The sequence below is a fragment of the Scyliorhinus canicula genome, chromosome 1 (genome assembly GCF_902713615.1).
Source record: "Scyliorhinus canicula chromosome 1, sScyCan1.1, whole genome shotgun sequence".
Taxonomy (NCBI): Eukaryota; Metazoa; Chordata; class Chondrichthyes; order Carcharhiniformes; family Scyliorhinidae; genus Scyliorhinus; species Scyliorhinus canicula.
In genome coordinates, this window is record NC_052146.1 from 118,651,186 (window position 1) to 118,675,709 (window position 24,524).

At 47.6% G+C, this 24,524-nt stretch overlaps 1 protein-coding gene across 1 annotated transcript in view; it reads left to right on the forward strand.

The window, feature by feature from the left end:
* fam110d (family with sequence similarity 110 member D) overlaps positions 1-22,579 on the forward strand; it is a 68,044-nt gene extending 45,465 nt beyond the window's left edge. Inside the window, exon 2 of the mRNA XM_038798752.1 lies at positions 20,826-22,579. Coding sequence (XP_038654680.1) covers positions 21,115-22,230 — 1,116 coding nt within the window. The 5' untranslated portion in view covers positions 20,826-21,114 and the 3' untranslated portion in view covers positions 22,231-22,579. The remainder of the gene's footprint in view (positions 1-20,825) is intronic.
* The last annotated feature ends 1,945 nt before the right edge of the window (positions 22,580-24,524 follow it).

Below are 24,524 nucleotides of genomic sequence, written 5' to 3' on the forward strand. Positions count from 1 at the left end.
TAGAGCAAGCGATTAGCTGGGTGTTTCCCGAATTAGCGCTAAAGGGCTGGCAGCTGCAACTGTTTTTAAGTGCTCCACTTACCACACACACACTACAGCCACGAAAGTGACTCACAGAAGACCTGCCCCCCGTGGCCAGGGGTCCGAGGTTTAGCCACAGCTCCATGTCAGTGAGGAGCGGAGGGACACCCGCCTCCCCAGGGTGGGCCGCAGACTCGAGCCTGCCCTCCTGAACAGTGGCTGGGAAATGGTGGCAGAGACAGTCAGCGTTGCCAGCCTCGCCAAGAGGAGACAGCTAGTGAGGTGGGGAGTCACTGGTGAGGCCTAGCCTCTGAGAGGGGCACAGAATCAGGGAGGGTTCCACAGGCAATGATGCAGGTGTACTAACGCCCAGGAGGACCATGGAGAAACAATCATTGATCTCCATGTGGGTTGTGTGGAGTATGAGCTCCCTAGGAAGGAAGCGCGGAGACCAGCCACCTGGGGCTCATTATGAGCAAGGTATAAAAGCAGGCCCAATTTAGGGCCTGGTGTAGCAAATCCTCCCAGCAAGGATTGCACTTGGGAGTGAGATGCTGCATTACACAGACTATTGTAAATATGTAAATAAATTCATCTTTGTTAACAACAGTTTCCGTGGGAGTGAGTTCTGCTGATCCCCTGCTTCCTCTGCAGTGGGGCAGCGTTTCTGAGAAGTGCCAACACCTGGTGGGCTCCTAATTGTGATTGGCCACGCCCATCCCCTTGATGAAACAGCTGGGGTATGAGATAACGGGAGGGACGGCTTGGGTGGGCTCCCAGATGATCAGAGGCTCCATGAGCATTCAAAGGTCACAGGCAGCACTTAGCCGAGTGAACAGCCAGGAGACTGTAAGGAGCACAAAAGGGGTGCATTTAAAAGACAGACTGAATGGGTGGCACGGTGGCACAGTAGTTAGCAGTGCTGCCTCACAGCATGGAGGATCGGGATCGATTCCAGCCACGAGTCACTGTCCGTGTGGAGTTTGTACATTCTCCCTGTGTCTGCGTGGATCTCACCCCACAACCCAAGGATGTGCGAGGTAGCTGGATTGACCATGCTAAATTGCCCCATAATTGTAAAAAAATAATTGGGTATTCTAAATTTATTAAAAGTATATAAATAAAAGACAGGCTGCAGCAGTAGCAGTCTAAACCAGGCCATCCCAATCCCAAGGGGGACACCCCAAGTCGACGGACCTGGCATCAAGTTGTACCCCGCTGCTGCCCGTGGCCCAGGCAGCCACCCACTAGCAAGCCCGACAACCTTCCAGGGTTTTTCAGTGTTCTTTTTAGCCTTCCACTCCTCCTCGGCAGCCATGGCTCCTTGTCAATACTTGCACTAATTCCAGCCTAAGAGGGGTAGAGCACCGCGGAAGAGCACTGGGGCATACTGTGTCCAAGCCACTAGTGTTATTGAAATCAACGCAAATCTTGGTTTTGCATGGAACTGCGACGCACAAACATCGATACCGCTGCCAGCAAGGAGCCAGAGCATGATTTCTGAATCGGCACCGGATGCAAACCTCGATTTTTGGATTACCTGTGATTCTCCGCCTGATCATGAGTCGCGTTTCCGGCATCGCCAATTAGAGAATTCAGCCCACTGTCTTTTTGATGAGAGTTGAATGGTCATCCAATCTGCCCCTCCAGGTTGAAATAATAATAATGAAAATAATCTTTATTAGTGTCACAAGCAGGCTTACATTAACACTGCAATGAAGTTACTGTGAAAAGCCCCTCGTCGCCACACTCCGGTGCCTGTTCGGGTACACAGAGGGAGAATTCAGAATGTCCAATTCACCTAACAGCACGTCTTTCGGGACTTGTGGAAGGAAACCGGAGCACCCGGAGGAAACCCACGCCGACACGGGGAGAAGGTACGGACTCAGCACAGACAGTGACCCAAGCCGGGAATCGAACCCGGGTCCCTGGTGCTGTGAAGCAGCAGAGCTTACCACTGTGCTACCGTGCCGCCCATACTGATCCCAAGGCACTATTTGGAAGAAAGTAGGGAGTTCTTCCCTGTGTCCCGGCTAGGGAAGCAACATTATTTTTTTTTAGAACAGCTGGTACACTTGTTAAAACATTGTTGTTTGTGGAGCATTGCTGTGCACAAATTGGCTGTCATGTTCCCTATAATACAATGAATTAACAAAAAAATTTAAAGTGCCCAATCCACCTACCCTGCACATCTTTGGGTTGTGGGGTGAGACCCACGCAGACACGGGGACAATGTGCAAACTCCACACGGACAGTGACCCGGGACCGGGATCGAACCCGGTTCCTCGGTGGCGGATGGACCTGAGTTTGATCCTGGCACAGGGTCACTGTTCGTGTGGAGTTTGCACATCATCCCCGTGTCTGCACGGGTCTCACCCCCACAACCTAATATTGCAATGATGGCTACACTTCAGAAGTGCATCATTGGCTAAAAAGAGCTTTGGGACATTCAAGATTTTGAAAGGCACTATATAAATGAAGTCTTTCTGTGTTTTTTTTAACCCCTGGGTTTACGGCGCTGTGGTAAACCAGTGATTGTGAGTTAGGTTTAACCAAGACTTTCCCCTGGTATTATGTTCTGGTATAATAACATGTCAGTCAGGCCAGGATAACTGGGTGGACAGTTTGCAGGCATGACAGACCTCTCTCTCTCTGGGCTGCTCCTAATGTATTCATGATTTCTGTTTCAGTCTTTGAAAATGCTGCCCTGGGTTATAAATTTGGAATGGAAAGTACAACTTGCTGCACATGTTGTTCACTTTGTAGTTCCAGTTGATTACAGTCTCCCCATGTGGTCTTGTGGATAATGTCACCGTCCAGTGTTACAATAAGTCATGGAAATCAGGCAGGTCCCAGATTCAATCAGTGGTCTGAAAGATTTACCTTTACATAGCACTTTTCCCAAATACCAGACATTTCAAATCACTTAAATTTATAGCCATTGAGGTATTTTCCAAGTCCACTGTTGTAATGTAGGAAACTGGGCATCCAATTTCACCCAGCAAACTCTCACAAACAGCAATGTGATAAATGACCAGATAACAGTAGATCACACAGCACAGTAGATAGAATCATAGAATTTACAGTGCAGAAGGAGGCCATTCAGCCCCATCGTGTCTGCACCGGCCCTTGGAAAGAGCACCCTATCTAAGCCCATGCCTCCACCCTATCCTCATAACCCAGTAACCCCACCTAAACATTTTGGACACTAAGAGCAATTCAGCATGGCCAATCCACCTAGCACAGATCACACAGCACCCTCTAACAGTAGATCACGTGTCACTCTCTAATAGTAGATCACACCACACTCTCTAACAGATCAGTGCCACTCTTTAACAGATTTTCACACAGCACTGTCTCACAGTAGATCACGCGCCACTCTCTAACAGTAGATTGTGTGCCATTCTCTAACAATAGATCACACAGTAAGAAGTCTTACAACACCAGGTTAAAGTTCAACATGTTTGTTTCAAACACTAGCTCAGGTGGAAGGAGCTGTGCTCCGAAAGCTAGTGTTTGAAACAAACCTGTTGGACTTTAACCTGGTTGTAAGACGTCTTACTGTGCTCACCCCAGTCCAACGCCAGCATCTCCACATAATAGATCACGCAGCACTCTCGAGGTTCGACATTGTCAGCTTCAATTTTTATGTTCATGTCTTGAGTGGCACTTGAACAGGAAAGCTTGTGATTCCAAGGGGAGAGTACAACCAATGGAGCCATAGTTGACACTGCATTCTGCTAGCTAATCTCAATTTTCTGCAGTTGGTTTAATCACTAGCCCTGTGTTAGCGACACGGAGGGAGGGTGGAAAATTGACCCAATTCCTGTTCCCAACTCTGTTATGTGTGTGGAGAGGCCTGGGGTCATGGCCATCCCTATGATTGGTCAGTTTGTCAATCCTCCCTAACTTGATTTGGGATGCGGAGCAAGCACTTGGGTAAAGTGTTGAAGAGAAAATGGACAGCAAATTATATGGAGTGCTTCAATACAAAATAACTTGCATTAATGTAGCACCTTTTTAACATTGTAAAACAACCAAGGCACTTCATAGAAGTGATTTCAAATCAAATCTGACACCAAGCCACATAAGGGCTTATTAGGATAGGTGACTAAAAGTTTGGTCAATGTGATATGTTTTTGAGGATCTGTTTTAATGTCTGAAAGGAGGAGAAAATTAAAGAGAGTTTAAGAATTGAATTCCAGAGCTGAGGCCCTTAGCAGCTGCACGGCCACCAATTGTGAGGTGAATAGAGTGTGGGATACAGAAAAGACCAGAGTTGGTGGAGCACTGCTGCAATCAAATTGTTTGAGGCATTTTTAAAAATGCCCTTTCATTTTCTTTGAAGATTTTTATTCTAAACATTTTGGAGATGTGGTGGGAAGAAGCTGTAAACCCAATAGCCAAGAATGATCCAATTGAGTAAGAGTCTATCCATTTGCTGATTGCCTGTGGAAAGCAGGGCACTGCGAGAATAAATAAACGTAGTGACCAATGGCATGAGTGTGGGGTTGGAGGCGGAATGACATGCGATGAAACCTCCTGGGACACCTCCAAGTCGGGTTGGTAACCCGAGTAGAGTTTCAAATGTGGTAATGAAACTGTCTGATGGTTCGTTCAATCAGGTGAAGGGCCAGGACCCAGAATGCAGCACATACACCTTCACACATGCTTTGTTTCGGCTTTGTCTACTTTAGTACATTTATGGTGTTTCCACCTCTGTTCATACAACTATTACCCTAAATCACCTTTGCAAAGTTACCATTATTTTCCAGCTTCCTTTTTTGAGATTTTTCAGTCAAGTGCCTCTCTTTTTTTGTTCATAAATTGCAGTCTTTAAATCCTTGAAACACGGATATCGTAAATCAGAACTTGAAATGCACCGAAGGATCTCATTGAGGTGCAATTTCAAGCAGTTTTTATTGGGGGCTGTAAAAGGCAGTGAACAGCTGGGGTCAATGAATCTCTCTCTTCCCGAGTCCTTTGGTCGCATGGGGTCACCAAGTCTGATTATTCCCTGGCCATTTGGCAATGTGGATGACAGGCCATTGAAAATGTGATTGAAAATCTTTACACAAGTCTGTGGTTTTCAGCCAATGAAACTGAGGTCAAAGTGTCAGAGTCGATGAATAGCTGATTACTATTGCTAACACCACAAGCATTTAATTAGTCAAGAAAATGACAGTGAGTTGTAGAGAACTTGTACCAGAAAAGTCCTATACATTTAATGTTTTCTTCATGACACTAGATATGCAGTTCCACAATTTGCATTTGTCTAGTAAACAATCCTATGGTGTGGGATTATCAGACATAATTTGATCCCGAGTCACATAAGGAAATATTAGGACATGGTTCAAGGAGCTTGGTCAGAAGGTTTCAGAGCTTGTTGTGACTGAAGAGCGAGAGATGGAAAGAGTGAAGGAGGGAAATCCAGAGATTAGGATCATGGCAGCTGAGGACATAGTTAACATTGGAGTGATGGGAGAATGGGATGTGTAAGAGATCAGGATTGGGGGAACACAGTGATCTCGGAGAGTTGTATGGTAGGAGAAAGTTACAATTATAGGGAGGGCCAAAGTCTTGGGATTTACCTGCTTTTTTAAAGTAGGAGGGCTATCTAAGGGGCTGGGTTGGCACACTGGGCTAAACAGCTGGCTTGTAATGCAGAGCAAGGCAGCAGCGCGGGATGCATTCTCGTACCGGCCTCCCCAAACAGATGCCGGAATGTGGCGACTAGGGGCTCTTCACAGTAACTTCATTGAAGCCTACTTGTGACAATAAGTGATTATTATTATTAGGAGGAGCTTGATTTTCAAAAAAACACAGAACATTTAGTCACACAGACCAGGGGAAATCAGGTACAAACCGTGGGCAGTGATAAACAAATTGATCGCAGCCTTGTTGGGATTGTTCTCCGATCCCTGGTCTAGGGAAAGGGCATGCGTTGATGATGGGTAAAGAGAAACTTGGTCTGCTTTAAGACCCGCTACATCCAGATAGCGTGCTCACTCAATTCAAAGATCCATCTGATCCCACTGACAGACACTGCCTTCAGGAGAAGAGAAGAAAATTGAAAGGGAAAATGGCTCCAGCGCAAATGAGAAGGTAACTCCAGGAGTACCAACCTCAAAATATCCAGACTTTTGAGTTTTGAAGTTCAAGAATGATCTATGCTCCCAGTTTCTCCATATCCATAGAGAGAAAATAAATATATTCTACTCGATTCCTGTGGGATTACAGTTGGTTTAAGCTTCAATAGGGATGTGAGGTTCCTTAAACAGATGCAGAGATTTCCCAACTGGTTCCAGGAATTAGGAAACTCGGCTTCAAAGCTATGTTGATGGAACTGAGGTTGCGGCTGGAGGCTGAAGGAGGTTGGATAGAGCTGTACAAGATTATGAACAGTACAGATAAGGTATATGATGTGTTGGGTACTCTGGATCTGTGGAGACTGCGTTTGCCCTAGCAGTAACACATATAGACCAACACTTGAAATAGTACAACACTATTTTATTAAGCTAGAAACTGTTGAGCATACTTTCACTGTGGGTCGACACTATGTTAGATTAAACTAAAGACCTATGCTATCCTAACAAGTCTATGCACTCAGCACATGGTAAAGATCGGTGCTACAAGCTGTGAGCTCTGTCCTTCTGAGAGGCTGCATCCCGAATGAGCGGGAAAACTAGTGCCCTCTGTCCTTATAGTGAGTGTGCTCTAACTGGTGATTGGCTGCGGTGTTGTGTGTGTTGATTGGTCTTGCTGTGTGTTAATCAGTGTGTGTGTCTGCACCATCATATACTGGTGTATATTATGACAGTATATAAAGAAAACCTGTTCCTATTAGTTTATAGTACAAGGACCCTCCGACACAGATTTAAGCTTTTCGCAAGAGATGCAGGGGAATGTGAAGATTTCTTTTTCTCTCTGTAGTGAGTCTTAATGACATGGAATTCATTACCAATGAGGGTGGTGATAACAAAATGGTCAATGATTTTAACGGATAAGTACTTAAGCGAAAAAAATACTTGTAGAACCATGGATATCAAATGGGAAAATAGATTGCTCCAAAAGAGCCAGCATGGACTCAATGGGCTGAACGGCCTCCTTCTGTGCTGCATTGACCCCATGACATAAATGTTCATCGATCTAGGAGCTTTTCGGATCGTGTGATGACCACACCTTTATAATTTTCAATCCCTCGTTGTGTTTTCTTGGATGTAAAACGTCTTTTAGTTGTGATTGACTTTTTGCAAGAGAACTTCAGTTGCCAGGTCACTGGTCTCTGTACTATTGTGTTTCAATGCTGCCTCAACACTACAGTAAGTGCTTGAGGGTGCAGGAAGGCATAAACCTGTTGTGTGCTACAAGTCAGTGATGCATCAAGAGGCTGAGGTGATGTCAAACCACCCGGGTAGCTTTATCAAAGTCATCTTGACCCAGAGGTCTTATTCTGTGGAACACCATGTAACTTGTACTGTATTCTGAATAGGTAAACAGACTTAATTATTATTTTGCTGGTTTCTGCTGAAGGCACTGACTCTGTGGTTTATGCATTGGGCACACTCTGTTACTTGAGAAACAGAAAATAGGAGCAGGAGGACCCCATTCGACCCTTCGGGCCTATTCAACCATTCACTATGATCATGGCTGATCATCCAACTCAACAGCCTGTTCCTGTCTTCCCCCATATTCCTTGATGCCTTTCGCCCCAAGAGCATTATGTAACTTCTTCAAAACAAACACTGCAGGATTCTCCGTCGGCAGGATCCTCTGCCCCGCTGGCAGCCCATCCACACCCGCGTGATTCCTGGTGGTGTGGGGTGGCCCACAATGGAAAACTCCATTGGCCGGCTGCGGAAACAGAGAATCCTGCTGCCGCACTGGAAAACGGGGCTGGCGGAATGGAGAATCCCACCCAGACTGTTTTGGCCTCAGCTACTTTCTGCGGTAGCAAATTCCACAGACTGACCACTCTCTGGGAGAAGCAATTTCTCATTATCTCAGTCCTAAATGTCTCCTCAGGCTGTGACCCCTGGCTCTGGACTCCCCCATCATCGGGAACATCCTTCCCCCATCTACCCTGTCTCGTCCTGTTCGAATTTTAGAGGTTTCTATGAAATCCCCCTCATTCTTCTGAACTCTATCGAATATAATCCTAATCGACTCAATCTGTCCTCATATGCCAGTCCTGTAATTTCAGGAATCAGTCTGGTAAACCTTCACTGCACTCCCTGTACAGTAAGAACAACCGTATTCAGACAAGGAGACCAAAACTGCACACAATGGGCGGAATTCTACCCCCCCATGCCTGGTGGGAGAATCGCAGGGTGCCGCGCGAGTCCCACTGCGCCTCCCCGGCACACGCACGCGATTCTCCTCGCCCCCCCCCCCTCTCAAACTAGCGCGGCGAGAATCACGGATTGGGTCAATTGCTGTTAGCAAAAGGCGAGCGTAGATTCTCCAGCCCGGATGGGCCGAGCGGCCGCCCCAACACGACAGGTTCCCGCCGGCACCGTCCACACCTGGTCACTGCCGGCGGGAACTGCACGGGAACACTGAGGAGGGGGGGGCTTGTGTGGGGGGGGGGGGGGTTTCCTGCGCCGAGGGCGCATCCGATGGGGTCTGGCCCGCGATCGGGGCCCACCGATTGGCGGGCCAACCTCACTAAAGGCGGACCTCCTTTCCTCCGCCGCACCGCAAGATCCATCCGCAATCATCTTGCGGGACGGCCTCATGGAGGATTTCATTTGTGCGCGCCGGCCGCGTCATTTACGCGGCGCCGCTTTTTACACGGCACCAAGGTCCAGCGCGCGTAAAATATGCGACGCTGCTTCTAGCCTCCCGGGGGCGGGAGAATGGGGGCTGGGAGCGGGCTCCGACGCCGGAGTGAAACACTCCGGTTTTCACTCCGGCGTCGGGACTTTGTCTCCATTTCGGAGAATCGCGCCCAATATTCCAGGAGTGGACTCACTAAGGCCCTGTAGTAATGCAGCAAGACATCCCTGCTCCTGTGCTTGAATCCTCGCGCTATGAAGGCCAACATACCATTTGCCTTCTTTCGTGTCTGTTGTACCTGCACGCTTACCTTCAGTGACTGATATAGAAGGACACACAGGTCTTGTTGCACATTCCCTTCTCTCAAACTATCTCCATTCTGATAATAATCTGCCTTCCTGTTTTTGCTACCAAAGTGGATAACCTCACGTTTATTCATATTATACTGCATCTGTCACTTACTCAACTTGCCCAAATCACACTGGAGAATTTCTGCATCCTCCTCACAGTTCACCTTCCCACCCAGCTTTGTGCTGAAAGAGAGTTTAATGGTTTTCAAGGCTGCAGAGGGAAGACCTGCCACATGATCCACGTCCTAAGAAAGACCCCCAAGTCTGCCCGACTCCCACCTCAGCTGAAGAACCCCGCACGGCACCCTGGACATAAATGTAGAGAGGGTACTCACCCCCTCACCCCTTTGCTCAACCACTGTGTCCCTGGTGCCCACTTTTAGGGGCTAGTAATGATTTGCACATAGGTGATCGCCCGCTGCAGGGGTGGGGGGAGGGGAGGGGTGGGGGCAGGGGTAGGGGGCGTGCATCGTACACCGGCAGGCATTCAACTTTAATCTCACTAATAAGATTTAAATGAATATAAATGAGTTGTGATCAAGTTCCTGCCCATTGTTCCAGCTGGAGCGGGCTGGGGGAATGGGAAACTAATTTGTAGCCGGCACAAATCCCTTTTCAGGGCTTTCCTACAATTCTCCGCACATAGGATGATTTGCGCCAGGCGGAATGTGGCCTGAGAATCGCCCCATTGAGTATTTAATCTTTTGCTAATGCCACAAATTAATGGCTAGAAGTGATCCAGTTCCCCCATTTTCATTCCCCTTCCTCCTCGGATGGAATTCAAAACTTTAATGTGTGAAATTTTCCTGCTGCAAATAGGAAAAACTTCAGTTGCACGTTTGGAGATAACACAGAAGGAAGATGCGTCCGACTGCGTTTTTCATGATTTCAGACCATCCCAAGTACTTTGCTTTGGTTCTTTTTGAAATGAAGTCACTGTTGTAATGTAAGCAATCAATTTGCACTCTGCACGTTCCCACAAAGAGTAATGTGATAATGGTCAGGAGATCTAGTTTAGCAACGTTAGTTGAGAGATAAATATTGACCCAGAATACCAGAGAGAACTCTCCTATTCTTCAAAATATCAGTGGTGGGATCTTTATGCCCACATGAGAGGGTGAGTTCTCATCTGAAAGGCGCTGGGCAACTGGTGTGACACACCCCTGCCGTCAGCGGGATTCTCCATCCTGGGGTTTCCCATTGTGGACAGCTCCATGCCGTTGGGAAATCCCCGGGCGTGGGTGTGCTGCCAGGGCAACGGAGAAACCTGCCAGCAGAGAATCCAGCCAGGTACCTCTGACAAAGGAATTTCACAGATCCCTTCTCCCAAATTGCCTTGACTTTTAGAACATAGAACAGTACAGCACAGAACAGGCCCTTCGGCCCTCGATGTTGTGCCGAGCAATGATCACCCTACTCAAACCCACGTATCCACCTTATACCCGTAACCCAACAACTCACGGTAGCATGGTGGTTAGCATCAATGCTTCACAGCTCCAGGGTCCCAGGTTCGATTCCCGGCTGGGTCACTGTCTGTGTGGAGTCTGCACGTCCTCCCCGTGTGTGCGTGGGTTTCCTCCGGGTGCTCCGGTTTCCTCCCACAGTCCAAAGATGTGCGGGTTAGGTGGATTGGCCATGCTAAATTGCCTGTAGTGTAAGGTTAATGGGGGGGATTGTCGGGTTACGTGGGTTTAAGTGGGGTGATCATTGCTCGGCACAACATCGAGGGCCGAAGGGCCTGTTCTGTGCTGTACTGTTCTATGTTCTATGTAACTCCTCCCCTTAACCTTACTATTAGGACACTACGGGCAATTTAGCATGGCCAATCCACCTAACCCGCACATCTTTGGACTGTGGGAGGAAACCGGAGCACCCGGAGGAAACCCACGCACACACGGGGAGGACGTGCAGACTCCACACAGACAGTGACCCAGCCAGGAATCGAACCTGGGACCCTGGAGCTGTGAAGCATTTATGCTAACCACCATGCTACCGTGCTGCCCCAAGCAGCACCATTGAATCCCCACCATACTAAATATTTTAATGACTGGAAATGAAAATTTAAAAAAAAAATAAAGCCAGGTTGTCTTGGAAATGTGGAGAATAGGTCTGTCAGCAGGCTTGACTCAGTCGTTAGTGTTCTCACCTATGAGTCAGAAAGGTGTCTGCTGAAGCCCCTTCCAGAGACCACAGCCTATAGTGTAGACTAGCACTCCATCGGAAAGCTATATCCTCTAGCCTGCTCATGTAACATGGGCTAAGCGATCTTGTACTGTGTGGTATGATTCTCTGATACCCTACCTTCACCTTCGTTCCCTTTGAAATCATAGGATAAAGCAACACGGAAGGAGGCAATTCAAGCCATCATACGTGTGTCAGCTCTTTGAAAGAACTCTCCGAACAGTCCCACTTCGATGCTGTTTTCGCCATAATCCTGCTGAGTATTTATCCTATTCTGTTTCAGATATTATTACTCAGTCTGCATCTGAAATGAAAATCGCTTATTGTCACAAGTAGGCTTCAAATTAAGTTACTGTGAAAAGCCCCTAGTCGCCACATTCCGGCGCCTGTTCGGGGAGGCTGGTACGGGAATTGAACCGTACTGCTGGCCTGCCTTGGTCTGCTTTCAAAGCCAGCGATTTAGCCCTGTGCTAAACCAGCCCCTACCATCCTTTCAGGCAGTGCAATCAGTACATTGGCCGGAATTCTCCAGCCGTTGGGATTCTCTGTTCCCGCCAGCAGTTCACCTCCGTCCGCGGGTTTCCCAGTGGTGTGGGGTGGGCTTCAATGGAAAATCCCATTGACAAGAGGCAGGAGTAGAGAATCCCGCTGCCTGTGAACAGCGCACCGTCGAGAAACACTTGGCTGAGGTACCGGATAATCCTGCACATTGTATTTTAATCTCCCTGCTGTTGGTTCTTTTCCCAATTACCTTAAATCTGTGACCTGTTTGTTGGCCCTTCCGCCAGTGGTAAGTGTTTCCCCTTATTTTCACTATACCCTTCATTGTTTTGACACAGCTCCATCAAATCTTCCCTCACCTTCGGTGCTCGAGGTGAAGAAATAGGATGGGCGGACGCTCATAATCTAATTGAGCTGAATGACCCGTTTCTGTACTGCTTATGCAATGTAGCTATATATGAAGCATCAAGACACCAATTAAAACTTATCCTCTGCTTTGATCTTTGTTCTGCCTTGCCCACATGGAGGGTGGAGTAGAAAAAAATTAGGCTGCGACTGTATATGTCTGTCACTATAAAAAGCAAGAGAAAATACTAAGATAGCACTAGCGATGGAGTTTGGGATAGATTTGAAAGTGATTGTGGTCTAAAAACCTGTGGTTTCATACTCTATAAACTGTTTCATTGTGGCGTGCTGTTTTCAACAGATTTCCATTTAAAGTGAAACATCTCAGAAACATTTAACAGGACAGGAAAAGAGGAGATGCTGGTCAGCAAACATACGAGCTTAAATTTTGGTCTGAAGGCACAGCCAAAACAAATAAAAGCAAAATGGAGGTGGCACAGATGGGAATTTAATTCAGAGCTTCATGTGACACCAGTTTCATACGGTGGAGGGTTGTCGGACTGGTGGAGGTTAGACAAATAGTGGGCTGAGGTTATGAAAGGGGTTTGCAAGCAAGGATAAGAAGTTTAAAATTGAGGCTCCATTAGACAGTGAGCCATTCTAGGTTGGCACGGGGTGATAGAATGGATGGGATTGGCCCGGGTTAGGATGTGAACAGTACAGTGTTGGATGTGCTCAAGTTAATGGGGGCAAATCTCCGAGCCCCGGGCCGGAGAATTGCCGCAACTATGCAACGACGCCCCGACACCGGGGCATGATTCTCCGAGGTGCGGAGAATCGGTGCCATTTGCGCTGGCGCGGTGCTGGCCACGGGCCACTGGAATCGGCACGGCCGCCGATTCTCCGGCCCGGATGCGAGCGGCCACACCGATATGACAGAGTCTCGCCGGCGCCGTTCACCCCTGGTCACTGCCGGCAGGAACTCTGCGGGAACGGTCTGTTGGCGACCTGTTTGGGGGGGGGGGGGCTCCTTCACCGGGGACGGCCTCTGATGGGGTCTGGCCTGCAATTGGGGCCCACCCAATTGGCGGGCCGGCCTCTTCCCCCCCCCCCCCCCCCCCCCCCCCCCCCCCCCCCCCCCCCCCCCCCCCCCCCCCCCCCCCCCCCCCCCCCCCCCCCCCCCCCCAAGTCTACTTTCTGGCGCGCTGGCCCCTGAACACCGACTCCATGTTGAGTCAGGGCCTGCATGTTAAAGAAGTCCCCCGCGCATGCGCAGGTTGGCGTGGCGCCCATTCGGCGCTGCAAAAGGAGGCTGGAGCGGCATGAACCGCTCCAGTGCTGTGCTGGCCCCCTGGTTCGTGCCGTCATGAAACGCGACAGCGTTCACGACGGCACAAACACTTGGGCTCCGTATCGGAGAATTGCCCCCTAGAAGTTTGCTGTTCTTCATTGACTGGCAGTCTCATGAGGAAGACTTACATTTATGTCCGAGAATTGCTTTGCCCCTCAGCAATGCACGAAGCTGGTAATTCCCAGCACCTCCCTCAATGCAGAAAGAGGGGAGGCAGGACATCATTGTCATCAAGGCTGCAGTTGTGGTGCAGTCCAGACAATGGCTCACATTGTTCAAGAGTGTCTGCTCAGGCAACCTCAAAGAACACCATCCAACCACAGACTAGGAATTACTTGGCTTTGTGACTATAAACATGCTAAATAAATTAAATGAATTGCCATGGTGGCATAGTATTTCTAACATTCATTGTGATAGTGAAAGCTTTTGATTAAAATTGCAATTGTCTCAATAGTAAAATGTCATAGAAACGTAGAAAATAGGAGCAGGAGTCGGCCATTGGGCCCATCGAGACTGCTCTGCCATTCAATGTGGCCATGGTTGATATTCAATCTCAACCCCATACTCCCGCTCTCTCCCCATACCCCTCAACCCCTTTAGTATCTAGAAATCTAACTATTTAGTTTTAAAATATGTTCAATGACTTGGTCTCCACAGGCTTATGTGGTAAAAGATTCCATAGGTTCACAGTCTGTTCTCATCTCAGTCCTAAATGGCTTACCGTGTATCTTGAGACTGTGTCCCTTTGTTCTGGACTCCCCCCCACACTGCCCCCCCCCCTCCCCCCTCACCCACAGCCAGAGGAAGCATCCAGTTTGTGCAGCCCTGTCAGAATTGTATACATTTCAAGTAGATCCCCTCTCATTCTTCCAGTGTTTTCCAGTTGCGGAAGTCCCACCAATGTCTATGGCGCTTTGCGTGGCATGTCTGTACCGCCACGACGGAACTCACAGTGCGGAAGATCCTGTTGGCAGGAAGGACTGCAGAATCATGCCCAAGGGATGTTTGCTTTATAAGTAGTGGTATCAAGTTCAAAAGCCAGGAAGTTGTGTATAAATCACTGGTTATAAGCTCCGTCGGGTAGTATTGTGTACAACTATGGACAACACATATTACAAAGGGTGTCAAGAACTTGGAGAGGTTGCAGGGGAGATTTACTAGAATAGTCCCACGAGATGATGGAGTTCAGTTATATCGCGAGATTAGAGGAGCGGGGATTGCACTCTTTTGAATGAGAAGGTTCAGGGTAGACAAAAACAGAAAATGCTGGGAAAACTCAGCAGTTCTGGCAGCAACTGTGGAGAGAAGGAGTAGAGTTTTTTTTAAATAAATTTAGATTAGCCAATTATTTTTTCCAATTAAGGGGCAATTTAGCGTGGCCAATCCACCTACTCTGCACATTTTTGGGTTGTGGGGGCGAAACCCACGCAGACACGGGGAGAATGTGCAAACTCCACACGGACAGTGACCCAGAGCCGGGATCGAACCTGGGACCTCAGCGCCGTGAGGCAGTTGTGCTAACCACTAGGCCACCGTGCTGCCCGAGAAGGAGTAGAGTTAACGGGCGCGAATGAATGATCTGTGTGCTGGGCGAGATCCAGATCTAAATATTTAAATGAGCTAATGCCTAATTTCAAAACCCAGATGCTGGATTTACTCGGCGCCCGGGACTCAGTGGGCGTGCCTGTGAGACCTCGTCAGGGCATCATCTAGACCGACGTGGGTAACGTCACCTGGGGGGGTCTTCCAGGCCATTGGAACTCCTGTGCGGTGGGGTACAGGGCAGGGTAGTACCCTGGCACCCAGACATCTTGGCACTGCCAGGATTCCAGACAGACAGTGCCAGGCTGTCCAGGTTGGCACTGCCAGGGGTCGGATCTAGAGGGGGGGGGGGGCTTCGCCAAGTAGAGCGGGGGTAAGGGGGGGGGTGGGGGGTTTGCATTTGCTTCCCCAAGGTTGGGAATATCAAAAAGGTGGGGGGTAGGGGGGGGGGGGGGGGGGCTGAAAGGACAGAGGTGGGGGGGAAGATCAGGGCTGCTGGACAAACTCTGTGAAGAGCCTTTCCTGACGGTGAGATAAGCTGGCCAGCAGGAAATTCCTCTAAGTGCAGCTCCGGTGGAGAGAATCTCCCCAAGATAAACAGCAAGGTGCGTTGGATAGCGGGATGTTTCTTGGCGCTGCAGCTGCCGTGAAACACCCTGTTAAACGTGCCATTCAGCAGACTTTAACTTCAGTCCGCTGAATCGCACCCAACGTTTCATGTGATTCCTTCAGATAGCAGAGGCAGATTCAGTCATAACTTTCAAAAGGAATCTGGATGAAACTTGAAGGGAAAAAGGTAATGTTGTGAGGAGAGAGTAGGGGAGTGGGAGTAATTGGATACTTCTACCACAGAGCTGACAAAGACACATTGGATTGAAAGGCTTCCTCCTGTACTGTGCTGTGAATTACTCTAAAATTATATTGACCCAATCATAATCTTAAAAACCCCAATATGTCACCCCTCCTCCTTCCGTTTGCTAGAAAAATGAGCTCCAACATATTCATTCCTTCCGTTCATAACCAGAACCTTTCAGTTCTGGTATCTTCCTCATAAATCTTTTTAGCTTCTATATCCTTAAAAGTGACGTTATCCGAATTGCCTAAATAGGTGCAGAACATGCATTTCTGGCAAAAAAAGCATTTCTAAGTAATTCTGCAGGGTTGCACAAGTGTGCCTTTGAGTGAAGCTGCTTTAGAAGGTTGAGGGATAATTGGCTGCAGTGTGAAGGTATAACAATTTTAATAGGTTTTCAATATGAATGTCTTTTTTGAACGGTTCAGAAATCTGCTTCCTTTCAGTAACCAGTCACCACACAGCCTAACTCCAACAGGACAGAAGTGATGTCTTCCAGGTGCCCCTCTTCATCTCCCCCAAATACCCCACCCCAGCAACATGCCCCCTTTCGTACTCTGACCAGATTGCTCTTCGGTCTAGCCCTGTCCCTCTGTAAGCAATGGGTTGCCCTTCTCTCTGCTACCCTTACATATGTCTTCTTCCCTCCCTTTAAAAGTGGATTGTGCTTGAACAGTTTATACAGCCAGGTTGTTGTTAAAGCTGCCCAGGCACTCTGAAGAAAAGCAGGGAGTTTTCACCAGCTTCCTGGGCCAACACCCACCAGTTAATTAACCTGATTAGGAGCAATGTAACTTGTTATTTTTCAGATGTTGCTGTGTGTAAAGGGTGTGCATTATTAACCCAAGTAACAATAGGCTGCAGTTTTTCTTAATTAAAAAGATCATTGGATGTGAAGAACTTTGGAACATCCTGAAGATGTGATATGAATGCAAGTTTTCCTGTTATATTAATGATTGGTTGATTGGGATATTGCTGTACATAAAACAGCAGTTGCAATTGCTTACGCATCATGATAACCGGTTGGATTAACACTTTTGTTAGGCATGTGATATAAACTCATTAACATGGTCATTATCAATATCACACCGTGCCATTTCACACCAAGGGTACTCTAACAAAGACAAGTCAAAAATTACTACCCTCATGGAATCAATCCCAAATGATGTTTCAAATGTTTTAAAAATAAAAGCAAATTACTGCGGATGCTGGAATCTGAAATGAAAGAGAAAATGCTGAAAAATCTCAGCAGGTCTGGCAGCATCTGTAGGGAGAGAAAAGAGCTAACGTTTCGAGTCCAATGACTCTTTGTCAAAGCTCAAATGTTTTGTCAGAAGATTTTCACAAACCTAAGCAGTAAACTTCACCGAGCAAACATCCAAACAAAAGAATACTACGCAGCAACAGAGAATAGAATAAAATCGTAAAATCATTACGGCGCAGAAGAAGGCTATTCGGCCCATCAAGCCTGTACTGACTCTCCTAAGTAGCAATTCACTTACTGTCCCCCCCCCCCCCCCCAATTTTCTCCCCACATCCCTGAACACAATGCTGATTGCAATTAAAGAAACCCCCCATAAATCCAGGCGGGATTCTCCCATCTGATGCCGAGTGTTGACGCCGTTGTAAAAACTGAAGAGTTTAATGACGGCGTCATCGGACCGCTATGTGTAGCGATCCTCTGCCCCACAGGAGGCCAGCACGGCACTGCAGTGACCCACGCCGCTCCAGCTGCCGATACTGGCATCAAATGGGCGCTGCGGGTCTGCGCATGCGCGCTTCGACCGGCGCGAATTTGTGCATGCACAGTGTGACCGGCGCGAATGCGCAGTAGCCTCCTTCACCGCACCAGCCCCGATGCAACATGGCATAGGGCTACAGGGGCCGGCATGGAGCAAAAGAGGCTACCCACCTGGAGAAGCCGGCCCGCCGATCGGTAGGCCCCGATTGTGGGCCAGGCCATGGTGGAGGCCCCCCCCCCGGGGTCGGACCCCCCTTCCCCCCCAACCAGGCCGCCCCCGACAGGATGGACGCTGGGTAAAACCAGATGTGAACGGCGCTGGCGGGACTCACGCTTTTTTGGGCGGCCACTCGGCTCTTCCCGAGCAGAGAATCGCCGGGGGGCCACGCCGACCGCACCAGCGCCAGTGCCGCCGATTCTCCGGTGACTGGGGTGTCACGAGAATCGTGCCTGGCCCGGCAATTCTCTGAACCGGTGTGGGCTGAGACAATCCCACCCCTCATCTCTTGATATTGACTTTCATGATATAAATTTAAAATGGAACAAACTGAAGTCCACCTTTGGCTGGCAGCGGGATCTTCCAGTTCTGCCGCTGTCAACATGTTTTCCCGTTGTTTACAACCTCCATTGCCGGAGAACCCGTAAAATGCCAGTGGGACTGGAGGATCCTTCAGGTGGGAGCGGCCAGAAAATCCCACCGCTGTTTTTTTTAAAGCTGTAGTGAAGATCCGTCATTGTGTTGTGAAGTCCCTTGAACAACAACAACCTTCATTTATATCATGCTTTAAGACATTTTCACAAACATTATCAGGCAACATGAGACACCAAACCAAAGAGGAAACATTTGGGCAGGCAACCAAATCCTTGGTCAAAGAGGTAGGCTCCAAGAAGCATCTTATGAAAAGAGAGGCAGACAGATTTGGGGAAGAAATTCCAGAGCTTTGGGACCAATCAGCAGAAGACACAGCTGCCAATGGTGAGGTGAAGAAAGCGGGGGCTTCGGGAGACCAGAATTGGCTCAACACTGATCACGGACTGGAAGGTGAGAGACATTTCAGAGCCAGGAAAGGGAGAAACCAGGAAGGCATATGAACCTAGCACAGTAAAAAAAAAGCACGCTGGCACAGTGGCTAGCACAGCTGCCTCACAGCACCAGAGACTGGGGTTCATACATTCTTCCCGTTCCTGCGTGGGTTTCCTACAGGTGCTCCGGTTTCTTCCCACATTCCAAAGATGTGCAGGTTAGGTGGGTTGGCCACGCTAAATTACTCCTAAATGGGGTTGCGGGGATAGGGTGCTCTTTCCAAGGGTCAGTGCAGACTCGTTGGGCCATATCATTCATCTTCTCAGGCTCAGAAAAGGAACAATTGAAATTGCAAAGTTTCCTCCTGCAGGTAGCATATTGTTGTCAAGAGTTTTTTAAAAATTTAAAGCATATTTATTTTTCTTTCATTTTCTTGTCTCCCTTAGGCAATTAATCCAATCTTTCTTTCCTTCTCTTTATTTCTCTGTATCGGATTTGACTCTGGTTCACTCTATTTCTTTTACAGTTATTCATCCGTTGCTTTCTCAATCCTTAAATCTCATTGGTTAGGGAAATAGGTTGCTGGCACAGCTGTTCACTCAGGGCCCATTGCCCTTGTTCTGCTGTAGTCAGCTCGTACTTCCAGCAAGTTATGGAACTCATTCAGCAAAGGTGAAAGTCATTTGGCCCATCATGCCCACACCACCTCTTTGGAGAATGTACTGTAGGAAATGCAGCAACCAATTTATACATTCCTGCAGTCTCCTGGGGCTGGTTTAGCACAGGGCTAAAGAGCTGGCATTTAAAGCAGACCAAGGCAGGCCAGCAGCAGGGTTCAATTCCCGTAACAGCCTCCCTGAACAGGCGCCGGAATGTGGCGACTAGGAGCTTTTCACAGTAACTTCATTTGAAGCCTACTTGTGACAATAAGCGATTTTCATACACAGCAAGCTCCCACAAACAGCAGTTAGATAAAGGCAATCGGTTTTTGTGAATGGACTGACACTTCAGTGCAGTGCTGAGGAACTGCTCCATTGCCAGAGATGCCACCCAAGTGCCTATTTAATGGTCAGTCCACCTCAAAATAATTCATTGTAATTCAAACACAGCCATTTCTGACCAATGTGTTAAAAATTGTCAGACATATGCAAAGCTCTCTTTGCATATACAGATATGGCAAACGGAATAAATGTATCTCTGTGTTAGGGCAGCACAGTGGTGCAGTGGTCAGCACTGCTGCCTCACAGCACTGAGGTCCCAGGTTCGATCCCGGCTCTGGGTCACTGTCTATGTGGAGTTTGCACATTCTCCCCGTGTCTGCGAGGGTCTCACCCCCACAACCCAAAAAGATCTGCAGGGTAGGTGGATTGGCCACGCTAAATTGCCCCTTAATTGGATACTCTAAATTTTAGAAAATGCACTGAACTATCGGCATGACATTTCTTGATGACTAGTTTTGCCCTTTTCTCATGAGTGGTGGCTATGGTTCGCACTCCTGCCTCTGAGTCAGAAGGTTGTGAGGGTTCAAGTCCTACTCCAGAGATTTGAGCACAGAATCTAGGTTGACCGTCCAGTGCAGTTTTGAAGGAGGCGCTGCACTGTCGGAGTGCTGTGGTTTGGATTAAACCCATCTGCCCTCTCAAGCAGATATATAAAAAGAAAACCCCATGATAATGTGGGGTAGTTCTTCCAGGTGTCCTGCTCAACATTTCTCCTTGGGTCAAGCTAAAGATAAAATATCTGGTCATTATCATATTATGGGATGTTTCTGTGTGCTGATCGGCTGCTACGCTTCCTTATGCTACAATAGCAACTAAACATAAGGTGCCTCATTGGCTGTGAATTGCTTGGTGAGGTCCTGAAGTCATGAAAGGCGTTATATAATTGTACACTGTTTCTGTTGGTTGCAGAGAATTCATGTCACTGGGCTTTGTGTGTATGTCTCTTGCTTGGAGGCCGTCTCTCCCTGGTGCATTGTGAGTTTTGGTTGCCTTTAAGCTAAGCCAGCTGACCCTCCATGTCAGCTCAGTACTGGTGCTGGTGCATTGGATCTGTCAGCACTGAGAGACAAAATAGCTTTTAGTGTGAAGTCCAGAGGCTTTGAACTGATCCACGGCATACTTTGATTTATTTTTCAGGAGACTGCATGAAGCTGAGAGGAAAGTTCGGTGAAGCGTTCCAGTTGAGGGTCGAGTACCTTAATAGAAGCATGCTGAAAGATTACTATCGTTTCGCTTGCTGTTTTCTGCAATAAAGAAATCATTGAGGAGTCTGCGTTCTCATACTCCACCAAAACAAAACTTACAAGGCTTTATTCAGGTAACCCGATTTCAGTGGCTTGGATATGGGAGATTTGGTCTGAATGCTGCTGTGGGGCACAGCTCTGGGCTTGTCGTATTGCCCTCAACTGCTAGCAAAGTGAAGAGAATGAAGCCAGTCACTCCAGTCAGTTCCCCATCGCCTCTCAGGCTCCTGAACAAAGGCCCTGAGTATCTACGTAGGCAGATGGAAAGCGACAATAGGGGTCGGACGCTGAGTGCTGTTGAGAGGCTTGAAGCTGACAAGCCAAAGTATGTTAAAAGTCAGAAAGCGATGAACACTAAGCAAGAGCCCATCGTCAGTCCTTGTGTGACTCCGCAGTCTTCTGCTGTACCTTGGCTCAGATCAGGTGAGGCGAGAGATCCATGCCCAGGCTTTGATACCAGAAAAGAGAATGCCAATATGGAACAGTTTAACAACGTCAAGAACATCTCGGTGGACAGGCCGTCCCTCGACCCAGCGGTTACTAGGAGGACCACCTCCAAGAGAGTCTTGAGGCCTGACTCCTTAATCATTTATCGACAGAAACGTGACTGCAAGACAGGAAGCAACGACAACTCCAGGGGCTACAACTTCATCCGACGCCTGTTTCAGGGGTCCATGAGGGACAAACAAGTGACCTCCCTGGAGTTTCCAAAGATCATCCTGAAGGAACACAGTAGGCCCTTTTCTGAAGGTAGCTCCCCACTGTCGCATATGTGTCACCTCAATGACAATGAAGCAACAAAGGTCGAGAATCATTGCGTCAATCTCTTCATCCACAAAGAAATCGCAGGTTCAGTTTCTCCAAACCTTCACATAACTAGAACTCAAGACCTGCCAAGCGACCCCTCTGAAGCAAATGGCCGAGCAGCTTTGAGAAGCAGGGCTTTGCAACGCACAAACTCGGACCTTCTCCTGCGTAACTCAGTTGCCCTGTCGGAAGAAGAAAGGTTTTTTAATTATTGCGGGCTTGACCCGGATATGGCAGAGCATCTCGGGTTGGTGAACTTCTCTCCCACTGCCTCGGACTCTATCTCACCCCAAATTCAGCATGTCAGTATGACTGAGAGCGACGGCAGTGAATTATCTCATGGAAGCAGAGGTGGTGAAGGACTTTATGAAGAAGAAATTCATGAGCAGGTCTCATTGGGGATATCTGTCATTGAACGGAACGCACGGGTCATCAAGTGGTTGTATGGTTGCAAAAAGGCCAAAGAGGGTCCAAAGGAGTCAACAGTGTAGGGAGGAAAAGAGGAGAGTTTATGAATTACCCCAACACGCTAAGAGGACATTTTCACAAAGTACACTACTGCTTCATTGATAACTTGGGGAATTGAAACAGAATCTGTCTTGAACTCAACCATTTGGCACATATATAAGAAGTTTTATTTTCTTAATTTAACTCCTAAACCTGATGTTCAGATTTGGTATGAAAGTTTTGGCTGAAGTAATTCAATGACACACACACACAAACTTACACACACTTCAACAGCAAACGCACACACCCTTCAACAGCAAACACACACACACTTCAGCAGCGAACACACACACATTCACACAATTTAACAGCAAACAGATACACAATTCAACAGCAAACACACATACACAATTCAACAGCAAACACACAGACTTCAACAACAAACACACATACACAATTCAACAGCAAACACACACTTCAACAGCAAACACACACTTCAGCAAACACACAGACTTCAACAAAATACACACACACTTCAACAGCACACACCCTTCAACAGCAAACGCACACAAACACTTCAACTGCAAACACACTTCAACAGCAAACACACACAATTCAACAGAAAACACACAAACTTCAACAGCACACACCCTTCAACAGCAAACACAAACACACACACTTGAACAGCAAACACACACATACTTCAACAGCAAACACACACACAAACACACAATTTAGCAGCAAACACACACACACTTCAACAGCAAACACACACACACTTCAACAGCAAACCCACACTAACACTTTTCAACAGCAAACACACACTAACACTTTTCAACAGCAAACACACACAAACACTTCAACAGCAAACACACACATACACTTCAACAGCAAACACACACTAACACTTTTCAACAGCAAACACACACATACTTCAACAGCAAACACACACATACACTTCAACAGTGAACACACACTAACACTTTTCAACAGCAAACACACACAAACACTTCAACAGCAAACACACACATACACTTCAACAGCAAACACACACTAACACTTTTCAACAGCAAACACACACTAACACTTTTCAACAGCAAACACACACAAACACTTCAACAGCAAACACACACATACACTTCAACAGCAAACACACACTAACACTTTTCAACAGCAAACACGCACATACACTTCAACAGCGAACACACATACACAATTCAACAGCAAACACACACTAAAACTTTTCAACAGCAAACACACACATACTTCAACAGCAAACACAAACACACACACACATCAACAGCAAACACACACTAACACTTTTCAACAGCAAACACACACATACTTCAACAGCAAACACACACATACACTTCAACAGCGAACACACACACAAACACACAATTTAGCAGCAAACACACACACTTCAACAGCAAACACATAAGAACATAAGAACTAGGAGCAGGAGTAGGCCATCTGGCCCCTCGAGCCTGCTCCGCCATTCAATTAGATCATGGCTGATCTTTTGTGGACTCAGCTCCACTTTCCGGCCCGAACACCATAACCCTTAATCCCTTTATTCTTCAAAAAACTATCTATCTTTACCTTAAAAACATGTAATGAAGGAGCCTCAACTGCTTCACTGGGCAAGGAATTCCATAGATTCACAACCCTTTGGGTGAAGAAGTTCCTCCTAAACTCAGTCCTAAATCTACTTCCCCTTATTTTGAGGCTATGCCCCCTAGTTCTGCTGTCACCCGCCAGTGGAAACAACCTGCCCGCATCTATCCTATCTATTCCCTTCATAATTTTAAATGTTTCTATAAGATCCCCCCTGATCCTTCTAAATTCCAACGAGTACAGTCCCAGTCTACTCAACCTCTCCTCATAATCCAACCCCTTCAGCTCTGGGATTAACCTAGTGAATCTCCTCTGCACACCCGCCAGCGCCAGTACGTCCTTTCTCAAGTAAGGTGACCAAAACTGAACACAATACTCCAGGTGTGGCCGCACTAACACCTTATACAATTGCAACATAACCTCCCTAGTCTTAAACTCCATCCCTCTAGCAATGAAGGACAAAATTCCATTTGCCTTCTTAATCACCTGTTGCACTTGTAAACCAACCTTCTGTGACTCATGCACTAGCACACCCAAGTCTCTCTGAACAGCGGCATGCTTTAATATTTTATCGTTTAAATAATAATCCCGTTTGCTGTTATTCCTACCAAAATGGATAACCTCACATTTGTCAACATTGTATTCCATCTGCCAGACCCGAGCCCATTCACTTAACCTATCCAAATCCCTTTGCAGACTTCCAGTATCCTCTGCACTTTTC